The following is a 27703-nucleotide window of genomic DNA, read 5'->3' on the forward strand; positions in this document are numbered from 1 at the left end:
CACAGATGAGTTACATAACGAGATCTGTGTGCCCACAAAATTACTCTTCACTGTTTGAGTACAAGATGAGTCTTGTCAGGATTGTCGCTCAGAGAAAGACTCACACTGCTCAGCAAAGATTATTTTTTCCTCTCACACAAAAACACAAAAACAAAAAAAGCCCAGTCTATAGAACGAGGGGACAGATTTACAGCCAGTCAGGGTCAAGGGTCATCCGGCTGGATGCTTTCTTGGAGTGGTCTTTTCTCTCTTTGCTCCTTTCTTTCTTTGAGGTGTCCCCTCGGCTCCCACCCCTCCCCCAGCATTCCTCTCTTTTGTTTATTCTATATAAATACAATCAGACTGGGCCGTGGCCCACACTGCTATACGTCCTCCCTTTCTGTCGGTTTGTCCCTCACACACACACATGTACGAAAACACACATATACACATCTCGTGTACACATGGACACACAGGACGCTGTTGACAAAGTGTGGTGGGCTCCTCAATGGACCATTGTCCAACCATCGCCCAAAAGCACACACACACATTTCGACACACTAATCTACACCTACGTTTGAGAGGCTAAAAATATGATTTAAGCTGAAGCTGATTTTAATTTGATGATTTAAACTGTGGGGCACTAATGAAGCTGACTGAGGCATGATTGGGTAAATGATTTGTTCATCAAGTCAGCCATTTTGATACTATGGCTCCAACTAGGACATCACCACGTGTATCTGTTGCCAGAAAACCACCAGAGGAAACTGACAGTGAATCTAAAAAAAACACCAGGGCAAAGAGAGAAGACAACGCAAATGAGAAAAAGGCAAGAAAAGAGAGATGAAGTGGGACTGAGGGAAACGAGGAGACAACTAAGAGCAGGCAGAGAGACAGAGAGAAAGAAAAGAGTGATTGAACATGTTTAGAGGCCAAGAAGTGTGTGTGTGGCCGTGCCAGGGCTCTGCACCAGTCTGTTGGTAAGGAAACACACAGGAATGTGTAGCTTTCTAGTTTAAGGCAGTTTAATGAACATTCAGAGCTCTATTTTTGTGGCTGTGCAAAGAGTAGTTGATGTAGAGCTGCAACATGTTGGGATTAAACGTTAGAATGTTCTTCCTCCGTTCGTTTGAGATAAGTCAGTGAGAAGGTGGGAGAGGAGGAGGAGGTGTAGGTTTGTTTCAGCATCACTCTACTGATCAAGCTTTAAAGGAAAGGTTGGTCATTTTGCTTAATAGGTTTATTCGGTTGTTAAATAATTGGGCCAATATCTGACATTTTGAGATAATTGGCTGATGCCTGCGCTTATGAGGCTGATCAGCAGACATTAAAACATTTTTTTTACATAAAAGAAAAATGAATAATGGGAGCACAGTGTATAATGTACATTTTATATTTTCAAATATGTTTCTGTGTTCAAGTGAGTGACACACGTTAAATGAATGTTCAGCTGTTTTGTGTCTCGTTTGTGATTTCTACAGTGCCTGTCCTAAACCTGCCTGTTTGGAACTATCTGTTTGTTTGGCCTGTGGTGATGCTGGTTGCAGCTTCCTTAGTGAAACTGTAACAGTGACCTGCAGTAATTGAGCCGTGGCGAGTAAAGACCTGCTGCAGGACTCAGTCCACAGAACCCTGAAGCTGCACAACCGCTGCTGCACACAGAGCTGTTCACCTGTTTATTCAAAGTTCAGTGTAGCTCGACTCAGTACCCTGAACTCCGAACTGGAGAATGAGCTGTCGTTGCCGTTGTCGTGAACGCAAAGTTGTCGTGATTGACAACATCACTGTTGATGAGTATCAGCTTCTGCTGCTACTGAGCGCTTAACAATACACATAGCAAGTGTGAAGCAAAGATTGCATAAACTATTCTTGAGATATACAAGCCACAGACAGACAGACAGAGATTTGTGGAATTAGTAGATAATTATTAAATAACTGTATCTGTTGTTGTGAGTTTGCACTGCACCTTATCTTTGTTCATTTTTCTAACGCGTATGACACAGTAATTTTTGACGGCTGTATGTCTCTGTATGTATCTTTGCATGGCTCGTGTTTGTTCAGTAACATCTAATCTCAAAGCTGGAGGAAACAGCCTGGTATCGCAAATCCCTTATTTTCGATTCAAATAATAGAATTACAGAATACAACATGCAGCGGCTGTTTCTCTTCTTTTAGAAAAAACCTTCACATCCCCTTCGATTAACACTGTGGCCATGGGTGACTCAACAGACCTCCAGTTATCCACTTTGGTTGTTAATAAAAATGCTTCATAACCGCTCCTCTGCCATCGTTATCAAACCCGCCCCATTTCAGATAAATGGTTTGACCGACTAGTTTCAGGACAGATGGAAATCGGTCTGAATGGGAGGAGGGGCCAGACCCATCTGTGAGAGCGAATAAATATGAGCCCCCTGATTGGTCTGGATTCCAGGCTAAGACACACATTCTTCTTCTTTTGTTTTAAAGGTGACATTTTTTGGTGCATTGCTTTCAACTTCTGGCAACAGTAATGTCGTACTTTTTACCAGCGCAAGTAAAAACATAACAAAACATACTTTTTAAGACAATAATTGAAATAACTATTTGATTTTTTATAATTTAACCCCAATTTGATTGGGACCACTAACCTGTATGGCTACGGATGTGGACCCTTAGCGTGCCATTGCTGGCAAACTTTTGTCCACAGTACGGGCAAATCTTCTCCTTCTCCCCCGTGTGTGTCTGGGTAGGAGAAATGAAAAAAATGACATATGGATGATGTTAGGAAGAACATTTGTAACATTCATCCTCACTTCCTACATTATAAAGTAAAATGTGATCGACAATGATTGCTGGAACTCCATGTCAGGACATGTGCTCATCAGAAAGTCAATCAGAAATGGAAAATTGAGCTTCATCATTCTGTCTATTCAAAGAACCATTCATACAAACGTAATCAGATTTTGGTTCCTTTTTTGTTCCAGCTCCAGAATCTACATTCCACTTTAAATGCCCTATTTAGTGCATTCTCTTAACAGCACTTTCTGGTTGGGTAAAGAATAAACAACATTTCATCCTCCCTATAATGCACCACAAATTAGTGGTAAAAGGAGATGCACATGTTGACATGACAGTGGATCCGCTGAGCCGCCCTGGAGGCACGATCAAAGAACACAGATGATGCAGGTTTGCCAGGGTCCAAAACCCCGGGGAGTAAAGGCCAGGGTGCACACATGCACACATCCCCTCATGTGCAGAGCTCTGGGCTTCATATGCAAACGGGAGAGGAGCATGTGGAGAAAGTGTACTAACTCCTCTACCTTTCCCCCCCCCCCTCACCTCTCTCTTCCATTTCCCTCTCTCTCTCCTTGTTGAAAAGTTCGGTCTGAATTCCACCTCCTGGCCCGTTGTAAATTCCCGAAAATAATCGTGAGTATGAAAGGCTCAAACTCAGAGCGACAGTTTCAACAGCAGTACAACAATACAGGAACACCTCCTCGCTGGGCCCCCGTCCTTCCCTCCATCACCCCCCTGTGTCCCTCTGACACCTCGGGTGTTTCGTTACAAAGGCTCCGTCCACACACACACACACACACACACACACACACACACACACACACACACACACACACACACACACACACACACACACACACACACAAACACACACAGAGTAAGCAATCATGCACAAACAAAATCCACTTATGTGAGCACATATGTCTCAGACGGAGCAGAGTTTCATTAGTTATTTGTACAAAAGAGAAAACCCTGCTTGTATCCTACCTTCATAAACACACAGGCAGGGGGGGACGCTATCGATTTTATATGGGAACATCACGTTTCAAATCATCATGAGTGAAATGTATTGGCACTTGTATGTAATTATAAAAAAGTTTTATGCTAAAATATAGTGTGTGACTGTGACTAGTTAAATCCTGTAATTTTCACTCATTGTGAATTCTTTTAGCTCAACACTGACAGAGGTGAGACTGAATCTCGTACAATGTGCAAAACATACAATGCATGCACATACATGCTAACACACGCCCTCTCATATAACACAAATCTAAACTCATGCAGGAGAAAGCATTTGCTGTAACACAAGAGTGCTCCGTGAATAACTCTGTTCTGGTCAGATACTGTATGTGCAGCAACACCTTTCATTTACACAAGCAACTGCTGTCGCAATGCAGATATAATGAAAAACACAGATAAAAGATCGATTCTGTTTTGGCTTGAAAAGGAAAGAAGATGATTCCATAGAAGAAAAGTGTAAATTTAGCAAGACATTCAAGGTCGTCATCATCCACAATGAAATCTTCTTTTAGTTTTTTCTTATAAAACTTCCTGGTTCTGGGGAGATAAGTGCACTCTTTTGAACCCCCGTAAAAAAATCGGAGAGTTCTTTCCATTTGCTCGTGCAGGCTCAGTGGCCACATCTGCCTGAGTAAAAGCCATGGTTATTCAAAAGAGGATCTGAAATTAATCAGTATTTTGTGCATCAATCGATTGTTTAAGTGATTCTTAAAGCAAACCTTCACTGGTTCCAGCTTTTAAAATGTGAGAATTTGGTGCTTTTCTTTGTCATTATTCACCATAAAGTTGATTTCCTTGTATTTTGAACTTTTGGTTTGATAAAATAATTGAATGTCACTTTAGTATTTTTAACATAACATAACAAGACTTGGTTGGATCAGTCTGGTTTTCATGATACTGTATTAAAAAGTTTTTGATTTTATTAAAGTCGCACGCGGTGCAGAGAGATTTATGAACACAAACAGAAAGGGCTTTGATAATTGTCTATTTCTGATTGATTTGAAGTGAAGTTAGCACAGACAGTTGCACAGTATCACTGTGTCCATTAAATAAGACGTCAACAACAGTATGGCCACAAGCAGGGTTACTCTGCACATGTTAACACAACCAGCAAGTTGTCGTCTCCTCTGCAATCTGACTTTGATCAAGACCAGATCTCTCAGCAGCCTCCAGACCCCATAAGCAGAGAGACGGTTCAACATGCCTGTCTTCAGCCCTACTGTTCTGAAACTTTTTCTTTTGGCCTGTGCCAAGAAGCTGTTTGGTTTCAATCTTGATCCATAACCACACCGGACGTTGTCAGATTTGGGGCTCATAATGTGCAGCGAGATCTGTTTGGGGCTTTGAAATCCTGCGGAGCTAATGGACTAACTGCCATTTCTAATCAACATAGGAATTGATTTGCAAACCTTCAAGTGCTGCAACGGTCAAGGTGGATGTCTCCACCAGGTTTGACAATCCAAGATATTAGCTACATCACTTTCATGAGACGAGGAATACAACTGAATATGAAAAAATGAAAACAAGTCAGAAAAGTAGATATTCAGGCTGTCATTTCTTCTCTTTTAGAGCAGAAGATTGATGATGGGAAATACTGCAGTTAAGTGGAATGTTCATATTACATGTTTCTTTAACTAATAATGCAGAGGAAGAACTCTTGATACTCTTGATAAGTATCTGAAGTCACATGCAGAACTTCAACATAACTTTGTGAATCAAGATAATTTCTGCAGAGTTTCAAAGGTTATTTTGCAATCGTTCTGTCTACATTCCAAATGACTACAACAACAATTTAGCTTGAACTCATTTTCAGGAGAAAAATGACAGCCTGAGCAGACGTGCAATCTCTGTCTATGATTGAGGTCGTCTGGTCCAAGTTATTTTCCTTCACCTTTTTGTGGCTCTTGAGGACTGACGGAGTGACAAAGGCCTTCTCGCACAGGTCGCACTTATACTTCTTGTGGCCGTCGTGTACCACCTGGATGTGCACGTTGAGCGTGTCCTTCCTCTTGAAGGTCGCATCGCACTGGTCACACTTGAATGTCCTCTCACCTGCAGCAAGAGCAAGAGCCATTTCCAGTTATCCATTGTTGTGCCTCTAAACACAGTCATCATGCACAGCAAGAGGGGAACCCATTTTCAAAGGGGGCGATTGTGTGGGCAGGAAAACTAAAAAGAGGGATGAATCATTGCACCAGGCGACTCCGAACAATGGTCTTTAGAAAGGTCTGGTCAACAAAAGTCGTCTGTTGTTGTGTATCTGTAGCTGAACACTTCTGCAAACATCCCTGCCATGTTTCTTCTCTACAATAAACTGTGTGTAAGGTTTAGCGTGCACAGACAAAAATATGTCCTATTTTATTAATAATGGCCCTGAAAGGAACTGAAACACCAGACAGACAGTACTCAGACAGTAAGTTAGGACAGAGTGAAGCCTGATGTTCCTTCACGCCTCTGCTCTCTGCCTCCATACAACAGCCTCTATTGTTGAAGAGTGTTGCTTCCATTATATGGAGATTATTCCATTTCCACAGAGTAGTTGGGACAGACTGTGTGAATGTTGGTGGGAGTGAGTGGCGACGAAGCTGGTGCTCACTCTCATGTTACCAAGGCCGATGATGGTCAGCTCAATTAATGTAACAGCAGTGAAAGCTGAGGTCCATTGTGTTTTTAATCAAATCTAAACATTCACTTGATGATAATTTAATGTCAATGACGCCCTCACATAAAGATTTCATTGTCACTTGGAACAGGCCTTCAGTCTGTTTTTTTTTTTAAACACACACACAGAGACAGGATTTTTCTCAAGGTCTTATAACAGCTAGACGTCCCCAGCTGACATTCAATCTTACATAAATGTGCTGTGCATTCACTGAGCCTCATGCAAGAACCATACATATCAACAGATTTATTTATACATGGAGTGTATGTACAATGTAGGAGTGATTTAAGGCAATTTTTTAATTTTATAAATTTTCTAGTATTTTGAATTTTCTTGAACAAAGTTCAAGATCAGTCTAGTCCTGTCCTACAAGTCATGTACAGTAAGAAAAAGAGATGAAGAAATAATTATAATGCCTAAATATGAACATTTGAATTGACAATTTGTCTCTTCATGGCTACTCAGAGGCTGATGACCAAATCTCACAAACCTTTGACGTTCATAAGGTCATAATCATTTTGGACACATTTTTGAGAGTTTGGGGAACATGACTTGGAACATGCACAAACAATCCTCAAATAAAAAAGAGTGATTGAGGATAAGAATTCCGAAACGGTCTTTCACGAGGCCGTCTGACTTCTGATTTGATTTCACCTGAACATTCCTCGACAGCTGTGATGGATTTTCTCACGGCGGGCGGATCACTAGAGAGTTAACATGCTGCCCTAACATTAACTCACAAAGACAGACACACTTATTCAATGGCATGTCTATTTTCTCACCTGCAGTACAGTGAAATCACACACTTGATCCTCCTGCCCCACATACTGTCTAGAACTTGATACATAATACAAGTCCCGGTATTATATGGCGTGCCTCCTGAGACAGCGGCAGGAAATGCCTTGAGCGGTACAATCTCTTTGTTATCTGGCTCAATCTGAGGACCAGTGCTGCAGAGCTCGACTGCAGCTCAACTGTCCAAGGAGACACTCTCTGTCAGACTAGAGCACCCAGGACGACTTGACAACCTGAACACTCTGTAACGTCTCCTTGGTGAGAGGTTTGATCGATTTATGATGTTTATTGTTGATGGAAATATCCAAAGGGTAAGGATGAATTGAAGGCCAATAAAAACATAGTACATTATTATCCCCTAAAGAAGACGTCATGGTCATAGACACGTCTTATAGATATCAAGTATGAAGGACAAAAAGAAGTAGTGGTGATGGTCCCACCACTAGAACCAATCTGGATTTAGACTTCAACTTTAACCCGCCTACCTAATTAACATACGGATTAAAACCTATGGAAAATAAATGTAGAAATACAGAGATTAATAAATGTACAAATTAATTAATTAATTAATTTATGAATAAATTAATTAATTTCAAAATAAATAAGTGTACAGATACAGGGATTTATATATTTAATTATTATTTCAAAATCAAGATGTTATAATTCTAGATGAACAAAGTACAGGGGGAGAATAACTTAAATGTAATTAATTTCATGTAATTTCAGCTGTTTTACTGTGTTCCTAAGTGGTCAGTTATCAAAAGATAGACCAATTGATTTCCTGTCAAGGAGCTATTAAAGTAAATGATTTACCATTGCTGCTTCATCGTTTGCTGCTTTGCTTTACTGTTTGTGTGTGTATATGCCTTAATTGTGGGTAGGTTTGCAAGAACACATACATGGACCCAGGCTGCTTCCATACAACTACATATTGTTTTGAAAAAACGCATTAACTCTGCAACAGATACGTCTGGCATCCACACTACTCTGGAGTTTTCGAGCTGCTAAGTTTGGAAACGTTTTAGTTTGACCAGGGTCCAGGGCTGCCTTTAAGTCTGGATGCGCAGAAACAGAGATGTTTAGGAACGATGACGTGGAGTCGTAGACAATCATAACCGCTTGCTGATTGGGTGTTTTCAGTCGAGACGTAACTAACAACCAAATGCTTCTTGTGTACACTTGCAAGCACATGCCCAGCGTACATGAGTGGTCATGTGATATTTACAGGCGTGTTAGTTTGGATGGGGATTAAAAATGATTCAGAGCCAAAAGTAAAGTACAGATGTAGCCTTAGAGTCATACTTACTATTGTGGATGAGTAGGTGACGCTGCAGAGAGAAGGGGGTGCGGAACAGAGCTTTGCACTCCTCACACTGAAAGGGCCTCTCCTCGGAGTGGGTCTGCAGAGAGAGCAGAGCAGCATCAGTGTGTGTGTGTGTGTGTGTGTGTGTGTGTGTGTGTGTGTGTGTGTGTGTGTGTGTGTGTGTGTGTGTGTGTGCGTGTAATGTGTACATACTTCCTGCCTCACTGTGGACATTGATGAGGTTTCTTGAATTGATGTGAGCGGATCATGAATAAGGCTCCATAGCCAATTTAGTTTGTTGACTTGATGAGGACAAAGCAGCTCAAGGGGCTTTAAGTTCAAAGTGCTTCTGTTTTTCTGCTCCCCCGCCCTCTGTTTCCCGACCTATCTATCTGAGTGGCACCTCAATCCCAAAAGTAAACATGGAGAACCTCCGGGGAGGAGAGGGCCAAAGACCCCACAGATAACCGCCACCAACGAGACCCTGATTGATTACAGCCTCACTAATAAATCGAGCTTTGAAGTGTCTCCGTCTTTCAATCCATGTCTCTTCGCAGCAAACAACAATCAGGTGGATGTAATGGTATGAAGAAAATACTTACCACATTGGTAAAAAACCTGTTTACAGTATCAATTAGCTCACTAGTGGATTATTATTTGATCACCTTCTTATGATTCTTGTAGACGTTGCGGTGAGCAAACTCCTTCCCGCACAGCTTACATTTGTACGGTTTGTCCTCGCTGTGGATGATCTTATGAGCCGTCACCTGATCCAGACGCTTGAACGAGCGACTGCAGATCTCACAGGTATACGGTCGCTTCTCTAACCAGCCAAACAATGAAAAGAGATGCAGTCTGGTGAACAGAGTCATAATGCATTGTGTACATGAGTGTGATGTTTTCGATGGAGCATTTTCCTACCTGAGTGTGTGATCATGTGGCGCTTCAGCTGATTTGTAGAGATGAACTTTTTATCACACGCATGGCAGTCAAATATTTCATGTACCTGTGACAAAAGAGCAAACAGGAGTTAGCAGTTTCTGTCTTGCTGATCATTTCAAAAACTTGCCTGTAGGAGGATCAGAGTCTGCGTTGGTCAACTGACACAAAATCTTGTCTCTTTTCATTAGACCGATGTCTAGAGACACAAAAGTGTTGAGAAGTTTCAATTCTTTTTCTGCTGTAGAGTGTAACTCCCATCATTTCACATTCAATCACTCCCCGGCGCCCAGCTACAATAGCATATGCTAATGCAAAGCAGCTCCTCTTGTCACGGCTGCTACTGCAAAGCTTGTTCAGCTAAAAGATGATAATGGCAGTTTTAAGCTGCTTTGGAACTAATGTGTCATTATGGAAAGTTGGACGACTCTTTGGCAAGAATAATACTTAATGCCCCAGCGTTTTTGATTGAAGCTATAAAGCTATTAGAACACACCAGATTGTTTTGGACCAAAATGTGTCACGTTTATAATAACACTTTGTTTGAGTTGGACTCAATTCCTCAAAATGTCATGAAACACTGGCCTACATTAATGGAAACATGTTTTGACTTGCTGATCTCTCTCTCTATAAAAGATAAAAGTTCAGACAATAGAATGAGATTCCTGCTATCATTAGCCACATAATAGAGAAACTGGCACATGCACACATGAGGAGGCCACACAGGAACTCTACACACTATTCCTTTTTTAAAACACCCTGGAGAAATGCAGAACTATGTCAACTTCCAGGTGACTTTAAGTGCTGAACAGTTTGATGATAAATAAGAGGATGGGGATTAATGCCTGTTCATTAATCTGGGTGATAGATGTGGGCAGGGGGAAATTAAAAGTCACAATTACCAACAGGGATAATAAATGAAGAATTTAAGTTAATGAATGACAACCAATGAGAGAAGGTGTTGGAGACAACCTGTTTATTAATCCAATGCCTGACATAATATAAAGTGTTGTGCTGACCTAGAGTGAAGAACACCTGAAAGTAAACTTGAAAGAAGTAACTGTTTAACACTGCAAATGATCAGTGCACAAACCAAAGTGATCTCATAAGACTAAGAAACAAAATAGAGATGAGAGAGAATCTTGTTTTTTGAACCTCATAACACTTTTGTTTTGACGTTATTCTAATATCAATAGCTTCAACAAGCACAGATTGGTCAGGGGGAAATGTTAAAACAGTTTCAGAGCACTAGTGGAAGCAAAATGTGACTTTCTGTCTTGGCCTTTTCGACAACAGTCTTAGGCTGCAATAATACCAACAGTGGCTCTGCACGACAAGACACAGCTCTCTTATTCATTTGAATGGAGCCAGTCCTTTGCTGCAGTGGGGGTGTACATGCAAGGTTGTTCGGTAAAAGAGTTATTACCAAGTTCGGAGTCCGTCGTCATATCTAACGTCAAATTAGCCTCTGGGGGTGAAGCCCGATATTTTGGGGTTTCCTGTGTAGACAGCGGAGACTCCAATTTCCACTAGCCGTACACTGTTTACAGTCATTCGTTTATCACACGAATCAAACATTTCCCGACGCAAAACAAAAACAGCTGTACTTTTTGTAAGTGTTTTGGTTCCAGACGACATTTTGGTTCATCTCTATTAACGGCTATGTGCATATGAATGCAGATAAATGAAAAAAAAATGAAAGCTGTTGCATGGCGATCAATGTGTTCTGCCTCTTTTGCTCTCCACATGGACTGTTTACCTGCAGGCAACCAAGGCCTGCTCAAGCGTGAGTGGTCAAACTAGAAACAGAAACCAGAAGACTTCCGGCCCCAACATCTTGTACCTTGCCTACAGATTCAGAATATTCACAGGCAGAATCTCGTCATAGAAATTACGCTTACTCTACTTTTTCTTCAACGCACCATTAAATCATCCAGAAAGGCACTGCACTGGGTGTGAGGTCACACATAAGAAAACATTAATCATGATCATCATGATCACAGAAGGCAGAGTATGAGAGTGATGTGACAATTAATAGTCTGTTGGTGATAATATATGATAAATCAATAGATCAAACACACAGGCATAGTGCATGTACTCCTTCTAAAAGCCAAATCCACTCAGTCCAAGCTGAACATCTCTGACCTGAGAATCCACTGAAGCCATCTGTGGACTGCAGCGAAACAGGAAACGCATGTTTGAATTTGTCAGCCTTCTGGGCTTTAACAGAAGTGAGTGGGAGATCTGATCATTTTCCAGAGTTGTAAAACTGAGTCTGTGAGTGCTGCAAACTGTTCTGCAGTGTTTTGGCATCTGATAAGCACTTAAACACAATCTGTTACAACAGGACGTCCTGATTGTATTTCATTATCTCTCTGGTACCGTAAAACAATGCGCCCCCACCAACACAACCTTTTTTCAATCTGAATCCCCACTTCCACACGCTAGCTAGGTTACAACATTTTTTAAAAACCATAATTTAAATGAAATTGAATCTTTAAATGCAATAAAAATTGGCCTACTTTGTGTGCAACAAAGGAGTGTAACCTGGAACAGGAACTAGCCCCTGAGAATTGTCTACAACATCAAATGTAAAAGCTTTCCTGAATTGAACAGAGGCTGTTACTGTTAATACACAATACTAAAACAAATAAGTATTTGTATGAAAACGTTTTTAAGTACTTTTTAAGCAGCTGCTTTCAAATCTGTAATCCGTCAGAGAGAGGGAGAATCCCGATGCCAAGGCTTAAACTATATTATCTGCCAATAGAGCCTCTTAAATTTCACAGGACCTGCAGGATGAGCTTGTGAAAAAAGAAACCAACCCTCTGCTCTGTGTCACCCAGAATGAATTTGTAACAACTTGATCATTAAGACACCCTCACACAGAGCGGGAATAGCTGTACAAAGTGAACTCAGAGCGATTAAAAGGTAAGTCTAGGTTATAGAAACAGTGGAGAGTGATGGGTTCCACTTCAACAGCAATAAAGACGCTTCACTGTAAAAATAGATCATACTAAACTGCCTAAGCTGAGTAAAGCCTCTCCGATCCCATGCAAAGTATTTAGGAGCGATAATTGGAGCTGAAAAGTGCTCATTGCCGATTCTCACCTTTCTATGTTCTTGTAGGTTCAGAGAGGACGAGCATTTCCTGTTGCATATGGTGCATGTGAGTTTCCGTCGTGCACTGCCTGTAAAAGAAATAGAAATAGTTGCAAATTACCAAGACTTTACTTCGGGACTGACATCAAATGGACAATCATGACAACATGACAATCATCGCAGAGCAACAGAAAAATATTACAAAGTCTCACTGGACAAAAATGTCTCCTCATAGACCCATTGATCCCACAATATTTGGGACCCTTCCATTAGGCCCGTCTGAATCACATGACCCACATCTGTCACGCCTGAGCCACTTCCACCTCACCCACCCACACACACACACTCAAACACTGCTTGTTCTAACCACACTGGTAAAACATAAAGGCCCAGATCTTGACTCCGTCAGCCTCGGAGATAAAAGTCTTAATCTCGGGTTGATGCTTCATTCCCCCGCTGCCCTACATCCCATCATAAATAGCTATGGAAGTCCAATTATCTGAAAGAGTGAGCAGCCCCAGATCACACAGGTCAGCAATTATGGAGCACGAGTAATTAGAAATGTGTCTCAATATTGCAGAAATTTTAAATGATCAAGGTCAAGTGCTGTTACTGCCGCTCCTTGAGTGCTGAGGCTGCTAATGGACAATTAACATCATTAGACGATGTGTTGCAAAAAAAAGGAAAAGGCAACACATTTGAATATGTGGGTAGAAAGAGGAAAGGAAAATCAAACAGGGCAAGGATCAGATGCCAACCTGTGTGAACATTTCCTTTATGTTTCTTCAGGGCGTCCTTGCTCTTGAATCTTTTACCGCAGCTCTCGGCTTTACAGATGAACCTGGCATCTCCTTTACAGGCTTCCTTATGCTGTTCATAACTGTATACATAGGAAACAGAGGAAGTAGAAAGAGGAAAAGAGAGCTTTATGAGTAACAGAATATGTAGTTTGTACATGTTAAAATGTGCGTTTTATGTATAAATTCCCATTTGATAATATATTTTACCTTGATTCTGAGCTGAACGTGTTGTGACACAAGGAGCACTGATGAGCTTTAGAGTCGCCTGATGGATCCAGAGACTCTGAACAATGCAAAACACTGAGGAAAGATTTTAAATAAAACATATTAGATAACAAGTAGGAAATGAAACACAGGCTGATTGACACTAATTAAGTTAGAGTAAAAAAATATTCAAGTTAAGAGCAGGCACTGTTTTTAAAATCAATTCATTTTCATGAGCTGAAAAGATCGGTACAGTTCTGTAAAAATAAAGCTACAGCCAGCAGCTGCTTAGCTTAGCTTAGCATAAAGACTGGAAACAGAGGGAAACAGCTGCTTTCCACATGCCCAGCACCTATAATTGTAACTAGTTTACATGTCATCTATTTAAAGGTGCTTTATGCAAGTTTTCTCTGCTGTCCTAAAAGTATTTTTTTCAGGGAGTAGGCTAACTGGTTAGCATGCTAACTTAAGTAGAACTAAAGAAGTGATAGAGAATTAAGCAAAAGAGTTAAAATTGGCGTTGCTCTCCATCGCTGGAGACAGTTCTTGACGGGAATTAAATAAAGATTCATGTTGAACTCACAAGGTTTATTCTAGTCCGGATAGTAATCAGCTGTTATTGCTAACAATGACTATGTAACAATAGCAAAAACGTATATATAGCACCTTTAATCCATTGAGTCTCCACCAGTAAAAGGGGAAAAAACAAGATATAATGTGTTTATTGGTTGGATATGCTAACCACCAAGCTACTCTAGCAGTCCCCCTATCAGTATAATAAGCTAAGCTAACTGCCTCCAACCTCGTAATCAACACACCGATATAAGTGGGGGATCAATCTTTTCATCTAATTATCAACAAGAAAGGGTATTTCCCCAAAGTATTCATTCTGAACAAATATATGCATTAGTTTTGTGTCAGAGTCAAATAAATGAATGGGACTAATTAATTGATAATTAATTAAGTTTTCTGTATCTGAACCCTTCAAAACTAACTCATACTCTAAGACCTACATTAGATCCTTGCACTAATTTGATTTACTTCTTTTTCAGGTTTCTTAATGACTTGAGATGCCGTGCTTGAAGAGCACAAATTAAAGATAAAACAGCTGTTAAGTAATGGAACAGTGAACCCACTGGCGCTGAAGAGCCTGCTTGACGGGGAACTTCTTGCCACAGTTTCTGCATTTGAACTCCTTCTCCTCCGTGCTGGGCCTCTGGTGCAGACTCTGGAGGTGGGCGGCCAGAATCTCCTCACTGGGAAAACTGCTCTCACACAGCAAGCAGGGGTGGTCCTCCTTCTTTATGACTAGCTCTGTAGAAATGTGGTACATGCACAACGAGCAGGTAAAGATTCACAAGATGAATCTATATATTTCTGTGGGATATTTTGATGTATCAATCATAAATTATACTATTATGATTACATGGAAATGAGGAAATACAGGTTCACTGTACCCATTTCAACAAGATGCTTGGAGTCTTTACTGTTCTCATCATCATCTTTGATTAACTCCTCCTCTTCTTCCTCCTCCTCTTCCTCCATATCACTGTCCAGGTAGCCTATAAGGAGCTCTGTGTCTGTTTCAATGTCATCCACTGCCAGGTAGAAGATGTTTTCTCCATCCTAAAAGATAACATCATAGCAATCATTGAGCAATCACACAACACTAACGATGCAATGGAGCATTGGCAAGACTGCACCTTACAAATTTTAGAAGAATGCAGATAATGAGAAAAGCACTCTTGCTAAAATACAGCTATAACCATTTATGGAAATGCACAATGGGGAACTATTAAGACTGACTGAAGGCTGAACTCATTATACCAAGAAAAGATTCTGTTATGGCCTCATTGAGGCCACAGGTCAAAACCTCAAACCCTTAAAAATGTTGTCATTAACTTCCCTGTCCTCACAGGTCATGCTAATAAAATCAAAGCGTCATTTTGTTTTAAGTATGGGATTCTAAATATACATAAATAATGATTAAGAAGAGGAAAGCTACACAATAAATGTCAGTGTTGATGGAACACAGAGCTTTAACACACATGGATGACCTTTAAACGACCAATCACTTTGGGCATTCGAGTATTAATGGAAGGAAGTTGGCCCTAAGACCTGAAATTCTCATCTTCTCTTCATTCCACCTCTATTTTTCTTCTGCCAAGAAAGAACAATCTTTTTTCATCTGTGCACAGGAGTGCAAGAGGTGAAATTACCCAGATCCAGTGCAGAGAGGTTAGAGTTAGGTTGCTTTAAGAAGATTTGTTGTGTCAAATTCTTTGAGATTTTCTGGTATTCATAGGCCTGGCTACTGTTGTTGAGGCACTATTTGCCAATAAAATTATTTAAGTGTTGTTGAAAATAATTTATTGAAAATAAGAATCTAAATCTAGGGCCTGCATTCACTTATGGATTAACAAAAGGTAGACATTTGTTTTAACCATTAAGAAAAACATTCGGCAAAATCTCAATAAACGTTTGCCTCCTAAAAGCTAAATACAAATGCTGATAACACAAACCAGAAAGACATATACGTTTCTCTCCTTATCCAATTTTACATGCAATATATACTAATTTACAAAATAGTTCACATACATTATCTGGCTTCAAAAAGACTTGAAGGTGACATGGTTAAGTTTAGTTTGTATTTTTACACATTTGTGTTATTTGTGTCTATTTCATATTTCTGTAATCTGTAATACTAAACTCTGGTGGTTGTCTGGGATGTCTTACAGAACAAATCAATAATTATCGCAATAATACAATAACAACAATAACAAAAGAATATAATAAAGGTTTTCAAAGATTTCATAACCTGTTCAGTTTGACATGGAAAAAAGTAACTAACAGCATATTTGATCTGTTTTAAGCCCCTTCTCCACTGGTCAAAAGACCCAATAACGCCCACTAACATCTGGCTTTTGTCTGAAATGCCCGATTGAACTTACGGGCGTTGGTGCGTAAATAGTCAAGAGCATTTGTGTATTTATTGTTTATTACACCATGGGAACCACATGCAACAGCAATGTTTTCTTTGTATTGTGCAAGATGCAACACTGGCACAAGCGGAAAGAGCTTCTCAGTTTGTGCCGCATTTGTGACGTCGAACATGAAACTCCTCTACTGGCAATAGGTACGGAATTATTTGTGGGTTTAGCCACATTTAGAAAACCTGCGTTTACCTACTAATTTTGTATATATAAGTGCAAAATATTTCTCTTGGAGGTCTATTTACAGCCATATTTGGGGGAAAAAAACATTACCTTGTCCACAAATGTGTATTTCCTGTCAAATATGTCAGCGAAGGATTAGTTGTCCACTGAGAGAAACATACCTGTATAGCTGCCAAGTTCTTCTGCTCTTGCGAAGGTGCCTGATGGACAAACCGCAGCCAGTTGGCATGGCGTGGATTACTGGCATCCAGGATATACAGAACATCTCCTTTACTGCCACGGACCTGAGAAGAAAAAAATAAATGACCGTGTGAGTTGTTAGAAGTAAACAATTGATACTTCTTCTCTTGTTGCTTTCATGCTTTGTCTTCTAACAATCAAAGAGTGTTTGGCCTTACATATAAACACCTTATCGTGTCTGCACCTCACAATGTGGCAGCTACAGATAACTACATCACAGCATTTGTTTGAGTGGTTACCATCAGGGGCTTCACATGAGACAAATCAGTTTAAATCAGTATGGCAGAATGATCTGAACATACTTATTTGTTGTCTTTATCACAGAAAAATGGAGAGTTTAGACTGTTTGTACACACATGCAAGCAGTCTTTTATCACAGCTGTCCTATGCTAAAGGATGCGCTTTGATAAACACACGATGCAAGGAGGCACTGACTCTGTTAATTAACATCATACAGGAATTCATACAGCTCTTATGTGTATGAGGTTGGTGTCGTAATGAGAATGATGTAAATATAAAGTCATAGCCCGACAAAGAAAAATGGATATACATTTGTTTTAACCACTGATACTTTTACACCTGAAACCTTCATATGTGTGCAGTGCTGTAGGAAGAAGGCAAGATGTGTGTGCATTCACCTCCCACATCAGCCTGGTGTCCGAGCTTTCATCCAGCTCACTGGGCAGCTTCTTCTCACCAGCAAAGGGGCCAAACTTTTCTCCCTTAAAGACAAACAGAGGGAACAGAGTAACACAAACTGGCAACCAAAATTAATGGTATTAAAACATTAATAGAGGACATGCCAAACCATGATAATCATACACCTACTAATTCCACAACCATCTGTCTCTTGGTCTGTCTGTTTGTATGTGAAACACATTACTCGCGAACCATTCTTCTCATCGACTTACCTCCTGGAATTTCTATTGTTAATGCCAAGAGAAGTGCTTAACCAAGTTTGGTGCAATTTGGACACTTGCTACCTTTTACATAAACAATAATGGGGTGCAGATCTCTGGCATGGCAACAACATTATCACTTCCTGTTTGGCAATTTGTCTTCAAAGTAAAAGCACACAGTTGGTGTTGTTGCTGCAATGATTTGTACTGAGCTGTATTACGGAGCTTTTACTTTGAAAAGTTGTGAATTTGGGTTTGAACATGGTTTTGATTGTTTAACAGACCTCTGAAATAGCCGACATGCAATGAATCAAAAAAGAACACCAGCTCTCTAAATCATTCAAACGTATATATAAATCACACACATGAACAGAAAATAGTCTGTATTTATAAAGTGCAGTTCTGTAGTATACAGTGTATCTATGGAAAGCACGTTTTCTAGAGGGGCAGTTCAGGGGGTTCAGTATCTTGCACCAAGGACACCTCGGCATTCAGATGGGGAAGACTGGGATCGAACCGCCGACCTGCTGCTTAGAGGACGACCGCTCTATCCCCTCGGACACAGCCGCACAAAGCAAATTCAGTTTCGTTTTATGAAAAACATTGACTTTAAAATCTTCACGGCTGATAAACCAGGTAGGATGAACCCAAAGTTTTCTAACTTCACTCTGCACCATAGACTGTTTATAAAAAGCTCTGCACACAACGTCCAGCACATAAACAATAAAAAGTGACAGTATATTGAAGAACTCTTTGAGGAGGACTCACTAATGACAAGGGATAATTCTGAAGTAGCTGCAGAGCTTTAACACAGGACAAGAGAACAGGCAGGTTCTTCTTCTTTGTTCAGTTTATTGGCGGTTGGCAACCATCGTGAAGGTGCGTGACCTCCACCCACTATATTTCTTCTTCTTCTTCATCTTTGTTCGGTCCACCGACTTGTTGCCATCTAACAGGCAGGTTTAGAGCGGGCGCTGTACTAGTAGCATAAATGTTGGATGGTTTGTGGACAGGCCGGCTCTTTGATACAAAGGACATTTTCCCTTTTGACTGTCCAATGAGGGGCAAACATGCAGGGGGGAAGGGGGGGCGGGGTCATAATGTTACATTCATGTCCATCATGTTGTAGTCCAGTGGATTAAAATGACAGCATCCTCCTGTGAACACCCCCTCCTCCTCAGTCACTGACACATGAACCCATTCATCTCCTGCTACACGTCCCCTGCCTCACAGGACTCCTCCATGTCTCTCACAGGACACCAGGAACAATGTCTTCACTTTGAAAATGTTGTAAAAAAAAGTTTAAAGCTTTAAGCAAAACCGTCATGTAGTGGATGTGTTCACGAGACAGGCGCGCGACCCTCCCCTTGAACACACAGTTGCGCAGAGACCGAGAGAAACCACTGGAGTTGTGTAGCTACGTGGCACTTCACGTCAGAGCAGCCTCTGTGCGAGACTCACACTCTGACAGCGTCTATACAGGAGTGAAAGCAACAAAACGAACACAACTACGGCGCGTTTAAAAGCCTAAAGACGCACACACATCGCCCACAGTCGCTTAGAAAGTTGTTCGGCCGCAAACAACAAACCTTTTTCACTCGCCTCGCCGTGTACAGACCGATTCCATCCTGGACCTTGGACGACTTCAGAGAAAACCTGTCTGGCACATACATGCCCAACATTGTCATTACTCGGGGACGCGTCCTCCGCAGACAGTCGGCTGGATGAGGTCAGATATGTCAGCGGAAGTGGACAAGCATCGTCAGTTTGAATTAGCGGCAGATTTCTTGTTTCCTCTCGGAGCTGAAGGTCCAGGTTGAACTTCTGTGGCTGCTGCTGCAGGAAGACAACGCTGCGTCCTGATTGGTCCAAAGTTTGTAACCAGAGGCTACACAGTAACCTTTTCTCAGGCTGCTCTCACTGTGCAACACTGTAGTCATCATTACTGTTTACACAGTTTTATATACATTTATTTAACTTATTACCACGAAGAACAATATATAACTAAGAGTCAACAAACTACTGATGACATAATAATAAAACAATGCAACGGTTGGCTCTCACTGTACAACACAGTAGTCATCATTACTGTTTACACAGTTTTATATACATTTATTTAACTTATTACCATGAAGAACAAGATATAATTAACTCTGAGAGTCAACAAACTAATGATGATATAATAATAAAAACAATTTAACTGTCAGCTCTCACTGTACAACACAGTAGTCATCATTACTGTTTACACATTATTTATAAATGTATTTAACTTATTACCACGAAGAACAATATATAACTACGATTCAACAAACTAATGATGACATAAAAAAAATGTAACAGGCTGCTCTCACTGTGCAAAACAGCAGTAAAGACACACTGTAGTCATCATTACTGTTTACACAGTTTTATATACATTTATTTAACGTATTACCATGAAGAACAATATATAACTACGATTCAACAAACTAATGATGACATAAAAACAATGTGCCTGTCTGCTCTCACTGTGCAACACAGCAGCAAAGACACACTGTAGTCATCATACCTGTAGACACAAACTCTTATATTTACTGACATAAAAATGTTATAATGATATTTATTTAACGTATTACCAAGAAGGACAAGATATAAGAGTCAACAAACTAATGATGAAATCTTATGTATAATAAAAACAATGTTTGTGCTCTCACTGCACAATAAAACAGCAAAGATACGCACTGATCACAGCTACACTGAAGTCATAACTGTATACACCACTGGATCTTATATGTACATAATGATATGACAATAATGTAAAACTTTTATACAAACTATTTACACACAATGGATCTTATATTAACTAAGATGATGCTATGATAATGATGATGATATTTATTTTACCATTATTTATTCTGTCTGTCAAATTCAATGACTTATGTGCAGTCCATTTCACTGTATAGATTTTTCACACTGTATAGATTCTTTTACATTTTTATTTGTACATTTTATATTCCTTACATATAAAAGTTCTGCATGTTTACTTGTTGATGTCTATTTTTGACTGTGCTCTTTACTGCTACATGGCAAATTTTCCTGTTGTGTGACTACTAAACGATCATCTTCTCTTATCTTAAATTAATATTACTACCTATAAGAGTGAAGAAACCAATAATAACTTAATATGTATATTTAATACAATGCACCATACACAGTAGACTGACCCAATTCACAGCACCAAAGATACACCAAGATCACAGCTGCATAATAGCAGTAAACACTGTATACACACCCTGGATCTTGATATAATGTAAAACTATTCTCTACAAACTGTGTACGCACAAACACTGGATCCTATATTGACTAATATAATGATGATCAATGATAAGATAATTAATATACAGTGCAGGTGGAGGAATACGCCAATGTGCTCACTTTAAAGCCGCTCTAAAGTTCACAAAAATAGAAAATAGAAAATAAACAGGCTGGAAATAATATGACTACCTATGAGAGTCAACAAACTAGTAATAACATAATATGTATGACAGCTTCCTGCGTCCTGATTGGTCCAAACTCTAGCAATGCTCCAGCACCAGTGTTTCACTCACTGCTCTCACAGGATGAAAGATACACTGTGATCACAGCTCAACCTTTGGGGTAATAACAGTAAAAACTTTACACAGATACACTGGATCTTATGATGATATGATAAAGATGATGATGATATTTTTTCCACAGTTTAAAAAAGAGAAAACATAGAAAATGACAAGATGAATAACATATACTTAAGAAGGCAGAAAGCTCAGTTCGCCGAATAAATGTGCAGAAAAAATATGACGACCTGTGAGAGTGAACAAACTAGTAAAAACATAATATGCAAAATAATAACAATGCTGCAGGCAAAAGCAATGCTGCGCCCTGATTGGTCTGAAGTTTATAACGAAAAGTTATCTTTTCTGTGGTGGAGTAGTAAAGCTCGCAGTTGTACTAGTTTCTCCACAGAGTTTCACTTTATTTCAGACTCATAGGTTCATTAGTATAAAAAAGAGAAAATAAAAACATGACACAATACAGAACTAAAATATAGAAATACAGTCATCACATTTTCCAAGTCCGCAGGGATTAAAAATGCATGCATACTTTTGTTCCAATGAGATGAGTTAGTGTTTTCTCAGCTAAGGGTCAGTTAATCATAACATAAACTTATACATACAATTCCTCAACAGAACATCAAAGGTGGGGACATGGTTATTGCCAAAAACATGTGACTTTTTATATTACATCATATAAAATGTATATTTATTACATTTTTGGGGGAAAGTTACTCCATTTGGCATATGAGGAATACATTTATAAGGCTATCTGGCAGTTCTAATCCACTGATGAATGAAAATGGATGTGCCAACAGATCCATTAATACTTCCTGCCTATTGCACAGTAAAATCTTGCAGAGGCAACATTATTCTACACTGATAACACACGCAGTTCACATTGATCTGAAAAAACACTCACCATCATTTTCCTCCTTCACCATTAACCTCAAAAAACCTCAGAATACTGTGTATTTTGGCTGGAATTTATCTCTTGAAACCACACTGTACCAACAAGCAGTAGAGCAGAGGTCTGACTGACCCTTTTAGCTTGAAACTGTCAGCTCAGCAGGCCAGAAGCCACAATTTACCACAATCAAGGGCTGCTGGAACAGATGGTCCTTCTGATGTGAAGACGGCTGCTTCACATCCATCTGAGCCAAACCGCCAAGGCAGAACTATGAGCAAGTAAAAACAAACCAGGTAGTAGAAGATGAACACATACCCTTCCCACGAATGATGCTAGGTACCATGTTTGTTACATAATTCAATACATTTCACAAAGAGCTGTGTTATTTCTGTAGACATACTGTTTATTGTGGTACAAGTGGACAGAGTAAACACTCCCATACTAATATTTAAACCAACAATAACGCCAAAATGAATACTACTACCAATACCAAAACCAACACTTATACTAATACTAATACCAATACCAATACCAATACCAAAATTAATACCTATACTATTACTAATACTAATAAATATAAAGGGATCAATAAATGTTGATCTTATCTCTTGTCTTATGTTGTAATATAATGTAATGTATAATGTAAAAACTAAACCTCCTGGATCGTTCTGAGGGGAAACCATCAAATTTCAGAATAAAAGTATCTAAAGTGAAACCAGATGACTTTTTTTAGCTGTGGTTTCAACTGCACTAAAGAAAACATCTTCTGTTTATATTTTTCTGAAACTATCAGGCCACAAGCAGACATCCCATTATCTACAATATATTATTTTATTCTCCACTCACCTTGATTTGTTGACTTACCCCCTACACCAGCCAGATGAGCTCATCTCTAATCACTGACTGTTTGTGTATTTTCTGCTTGCGAACACCTCTTCAGCAAACGTGTTCGCTCTTTAATCAGCAGCGTGTCAGTTTTATTTTGGCTTTGTTTACGATGTTTATAGCTTGTGTTTATGCCAATGGCTTCCTGTTGTGCTGTGGCTCTTCGCCGAACTGATGCGTGATTGGTCCAGATGGCCGGCGCTGGTTGACAATTACGGCACAGACTGAATCATGATGTGCATGTTTACTCCAGAGTCAATGAGCTGGTGCTTTGGAGCGTTTTTGTCAGACATTCCCGACTGCTGTTTTTAAAGGGTTTACACTTCAAACCTGGAGCAGACGTGTCCTTCAATAGGGATTCCCACTGTTGTAGTTTAGTTTCATCTGTGGCCTGGAGTCATGTTCCAGGTGTATTTGAGTTAAGCCATGAGGGAGGGTTACAGGGAGTCTTACTGGGTGACAAGCCTGATCACTGCACTGAGAGGGCCTTTGTGTGTGTCCGCCCCACCCATGTCCTCCTTGGTCCATTTCTGTCTCCCCTGACCTCTCTGTCAGTGCCTTGGCCTGTCGGGGCAGGACGATTAAATGTCATGACCCCTTTTTTCCCTCCGTGCCATCTGACGACCCTGCTGTCCATTAACTTTCACTCAGCTTTCACCGAGATCCCTGGGTTATCCAGACCAGCTCTGATCTCCAACACCTGCACAAAAGACACACACTAAACACACAGAGGACTCATCTTCTAAACCAGGGAACCCAATACAAAGCAAGATGATAATCCAGATTTGGCCAGTGTTAGATCATGGAGTCGGTGCTGGTTGAAGTAAAACTCTGAATTATTCGCAGAATAAAATAGATATGCTGACCTCAAATGGGGTCATATTTAATTTGTGCACAAGAAGACTCCAAATGAGCGCTGATATGTTGATATTCCCAACAGCTTCACCTCCCCAGACAGTAATGTTAATATAAGTGTGTGTGTTGCTGTTGCTAAGCAGCAGTGTTCTCAGGAGTTAACCACTTGAACATCAAGCATACATCTACACAACTTCCCATGTCATAATAATAAGTTGTTTCTGTATTGTTCAATATGGAGAGCGTTAAAGTCTGTCACCCTTTATTAAACACAAAGCTGTGACTGAGGGGAATGTAGTTTTGCAGTATTTAAATAAAATAAAAAAATATATTAAATTTGAATTGTTTGAATAAAAAAATATTGGATAATTTGACATTTTCACCTGACAACGGAATTAAATTTAAAAAATCCCCATCGACACCAATTCATCATGAGGGCTACATGAATGTGTGTACCAAAGTTCATGCTAATGAATGGAGTTCATGTCGTCCATACAGATAGTATGGTTAAAAATTTTTTTTTCTAGACACAATACCGGCTCTATAATAGTGAATTCTGGCTCTGCTTCTTACCAAATGTCTTTCAATATTTCTGACTAATACACTCACATATGATGACAGAAGCTTTCCCTGACTGGCCTTGCAAAGTGATGACAAAGCATCCACATGCACAAACGAGCACTACCAGACAATGATGCATTGAGGACTTAAGAGTCTACCATGATAAAGATTTTTTGTTTCAACTAAACAAAGACATTTGGATCATCATCCCCATGGGACCATGTCTTTGAACCCTGAAAGTACCCATGGAACTGAGCCACTCAGTGGCTGGACTCCCAGTTGAGTCTCAGAGGTCCCAAAACTACAGAAACCACATTTAGGACATGGTGAAGGAATGGATTGCATTGAAATAAATACTTTCTGAGTTTCTTTTTTTTTTCTAAGTAAATATTTTCACTGGAGGAAAACCTCAGTTTGGCAAACATACAACTGGTTTCATACAAGATTTTCCAAATGGATGTGTGCATTTTTCTGAAATCTCCCAAACCCGATACTGTAGATTGAGGGGCCAGACCACCTTTTGTTTCATGTTTCACAAACCCCTGCTGTCCCTCACCACAGCTCCCTATTTCAAGGCTGTCGCTGAATAGCCAGCAAACCATTTCCTGACGCTCCGAGGTCACTGGATAAATGATGTTTTCATTTGACAACCCCGGGTCGCCACTAAAGGAGGGTCTTCAGAGGGAGCCTTTTGAAATTACAGTACTGATGAAGCGTGAGAAATTACAGGCACTTAGAAGTGATTTCATGAGCACTAGAGAGCAGGGGGACCACCCCTATGCAGCTCGGGTGAGAGGGAGTGATCGCAGTTAGTACACAAGTACACAAACACACAAGCCTTGTGTGCACACAGCTAATACATACACACATTAATAGCCAGACACACTAAGACAGAAAATCACATTCAAGTGCGGAGGCATCAGCACTATAAGAGGAGCTTCATCCAGGGATTCATCATGTGTACTGGATTGTTTATATCTATGATCATAAAAGTGACCTTGGCATTTTAAATTATAGCAGGATTAAATGGAGGCCGTATTCAGGAGCCAGTCATTGTTTTTTTCACTGCTTGAGTTATCCTAATGGAGATCGGCTGAGACGGGCGATGCCCGAGGGCCGCCGGTCCCTCTCCACCCTTCCTGGGAATGGGTTTTTGGTCAGGATGGGTTTTGAAGGAAGCCTCTGATTTCTGCCTGGCCCTCTGCTAAATCCGAGTTATGTAGAGCTGGTTTGGAGCTGAGCCTCAACAATGATCTATCCCTGCAGCCGCTGAAGTGGAATCATTTTCATCATGGTCTACATTTTCACTTCCCAGGCAGGACTCCCGCTCCTAGTGCGTGTTTGAGATTTCAAAGCCTCATAATTTAATTTCACACTGTTTACTTTGGAGATTTCTGAGACAGTGCCACCAGTGTAAGACTGAATCATATAACCACAAACAAGTACGGTACCAAACCCGTTGATGGCAGGAGTCCTTCAGTCACTGCACTGAGCTTTTTCACACACCAGTGTTTCACTGCTTTCCTTTGCGAAAGGAGTTACACTCAAAGCCCTCCCAGCATGTCCGTCTGTCTGCTGTCTATCTCTGTTTGGATTCTGCTCCCTTTTCACCATCTCTGTCCAAAAGTGTCACTCAGCACTAAGTTGAGCAACAAGTGCATTCACGCACACATGAACAAAGCACGCTCACAAATGTCAAGTCCTAAAGCCCTTTGTAGAGAGGGAGGTGGAAGTCTGCAAGAAATTACAACCGTTCAGTCTCTCCGAAAGCTTTTTTTCAGTGCTCCACATCTATTTTAGTGAAACTGGCTGTGCGAAAGTCATTAAATTCAAGGGATTAGCTGATGTTTTGGCTAATACCCTGTTCACTCTCTTGCCAAGAGTTGTAAGAAAAGACTGATGTCACTGTCATATCTTTCATAAAATATAAGCCTATAGCAACAGCAAGGTGATGGTTAGCTTAGCTTAGCATTAAGACTGGAAGGTGCGAAACATGTATCTTAAAAAACTCAGTCAAACTATTACTTTAAAGCACTTAATATGATCTCTGGTATTCTGAAACCAGTAAAATTTGTATTTCTGCAATACGTAAGCAAAACAATGAATGCGTTTAGATTTATGGTGCTGTAGCTACAAACTTGGTTTAATTTAACTATTATCAGCAGCATACTTTGTTTCATTTGCTAAGTCTTGAATCATGGCGGCCATCAGCCGGAATCAAATCTATTGGAGAGTGAAACTGACCAAACCATGACTGAGTACCAGGTCTTGATTACTCCACCACTTACCCGTGCACATTATGTCTGTCTCCACCCCTCACACTCCTTCATGTACACACAAATGTACAAATCTCATACTTCAAAGTCTTGCACTCATTGCCACGCGAAAGATAAACACGGACAGCCCTGCAGATGGTGAGTTTTCGGATAGAGGTTTCTCTGTATGTGCATGTTTGCCTAAGTGTTTGTGAGGGGATCTCCCGAAGCACGCTGGCAAAATAGACGTGTCTGTGCATTTTTTTCCATCCTAGACCTCTTGAGTTGAGCAGGAGACTCTTTAAAGAGGTAAGGGCTTCATGGCAGGTCTTTTTCACACAAACACATGCGCAGGATGTCATTTTAGGCAGAGCTGGCCAGCTTTATTAGCAACAGTTTACATGGATATCCATGACACTCCCAAAACTCTGTGGAAGCTCCTCCACATTATTCCAGGGCAATGGCAGGTTAATGGGAGCCAGGTGGACCCTCACTGCATTTCCTCTGACCAGGAGCACTTGATTGACAGTGAGTTGTGGCGATGAATCGGAGTGCAGCTACCCAGAATCAAGGTCGGAATGGAAACATGGCAATTCACGAGCAACAGCTGCTTTTCTTGGCCACAACAAAGAGACCATTTCCATTCACCTGAGACTACTCTTAATTGGAACGTGTGGATATGTGCACAGATGTGTATCTGGCTTTTCTCTCGGCTTATTTGTGGTTAACTGTGTCTAATGGTTAAATAGTATTGCAAGTCACCCAATTCTCCCAAAT

The 27703-nt window shown here is 40.3% G+C and overlaps 1 protein-coding gene across 2 annotated transcripts in view; it reads right to left on the reverse strand.

Moving 5' to 3' along the window:
- prdm5 (PR domain containing 5) overlaps positions 1-19725 on the reverse strand; it is a 34179-nt gene extending 14454 nt beyond the window's left edge. For both annotated transcript variants that reach the window (XR_004698334.1, XM_035177308.2), the window contains exons 1-13: positions 19484-19725; positions 17634-17717; positions 16917-17039; positions 15037-15205; positions 14716-14893; positions 13583-13675; positions 13334-13455; positions 12585-12664; positions 9456-9540; positions 9200-9357; positions 8538-8631; positions 5666-5826; positions 2607-2700 (exon numbers count right to left, since the gene is read on the reverse strand). Coding sequence is in view for 1 of the 2 variants with exons in the window: in XM_035177308.2 (XP_035033199.1) it covers positions 2607-2700; positions 5666-5826; positions 8538-8631; positions 9200-9357; positions 9456-9540; positions 12585-12664; positions 13334-13455; positions 13583-13675; positions 14716-14893; positions 15037-15205; positions 16917-17039; positions 17634-17717; positions 19484-19582 (1540 nt within the window). In the remaining variant the exon portion in view is untranslated. The remainder of the gene's footprint in view (positions 1-2606; positions 2701-5665; positions 5827-8537; positions 8632-9199; positions 9358-9455; positions 9541-12584; positions 12665-13333; positions 13456-13582; positions 13676-14715; positions 14894-15036; positions 15206-16916; positions 17040-17633; positions 17718-19483) is intronic.
- Between the last annotated feature and the right edge of the window lie 7978 nt (positions 19726-27703).

Source organism: Hippoglossus stenolepis, chromosome 14, assembly GCF_022539355.2.
Source record: "Hippoglossus stenolepis isolate QCI-W04-F060 chromosome 14, HSTE1.2, whole genome shotgun sequence".
Classification (NCBI taxonomy): domain Eukaryota; kingdom Metazoa; phylum Chordata; class Actinopteri; order Pleuronectiformes; family Pleuronectidae; genus Hippoglossus; species Hippoglossus stenolepis.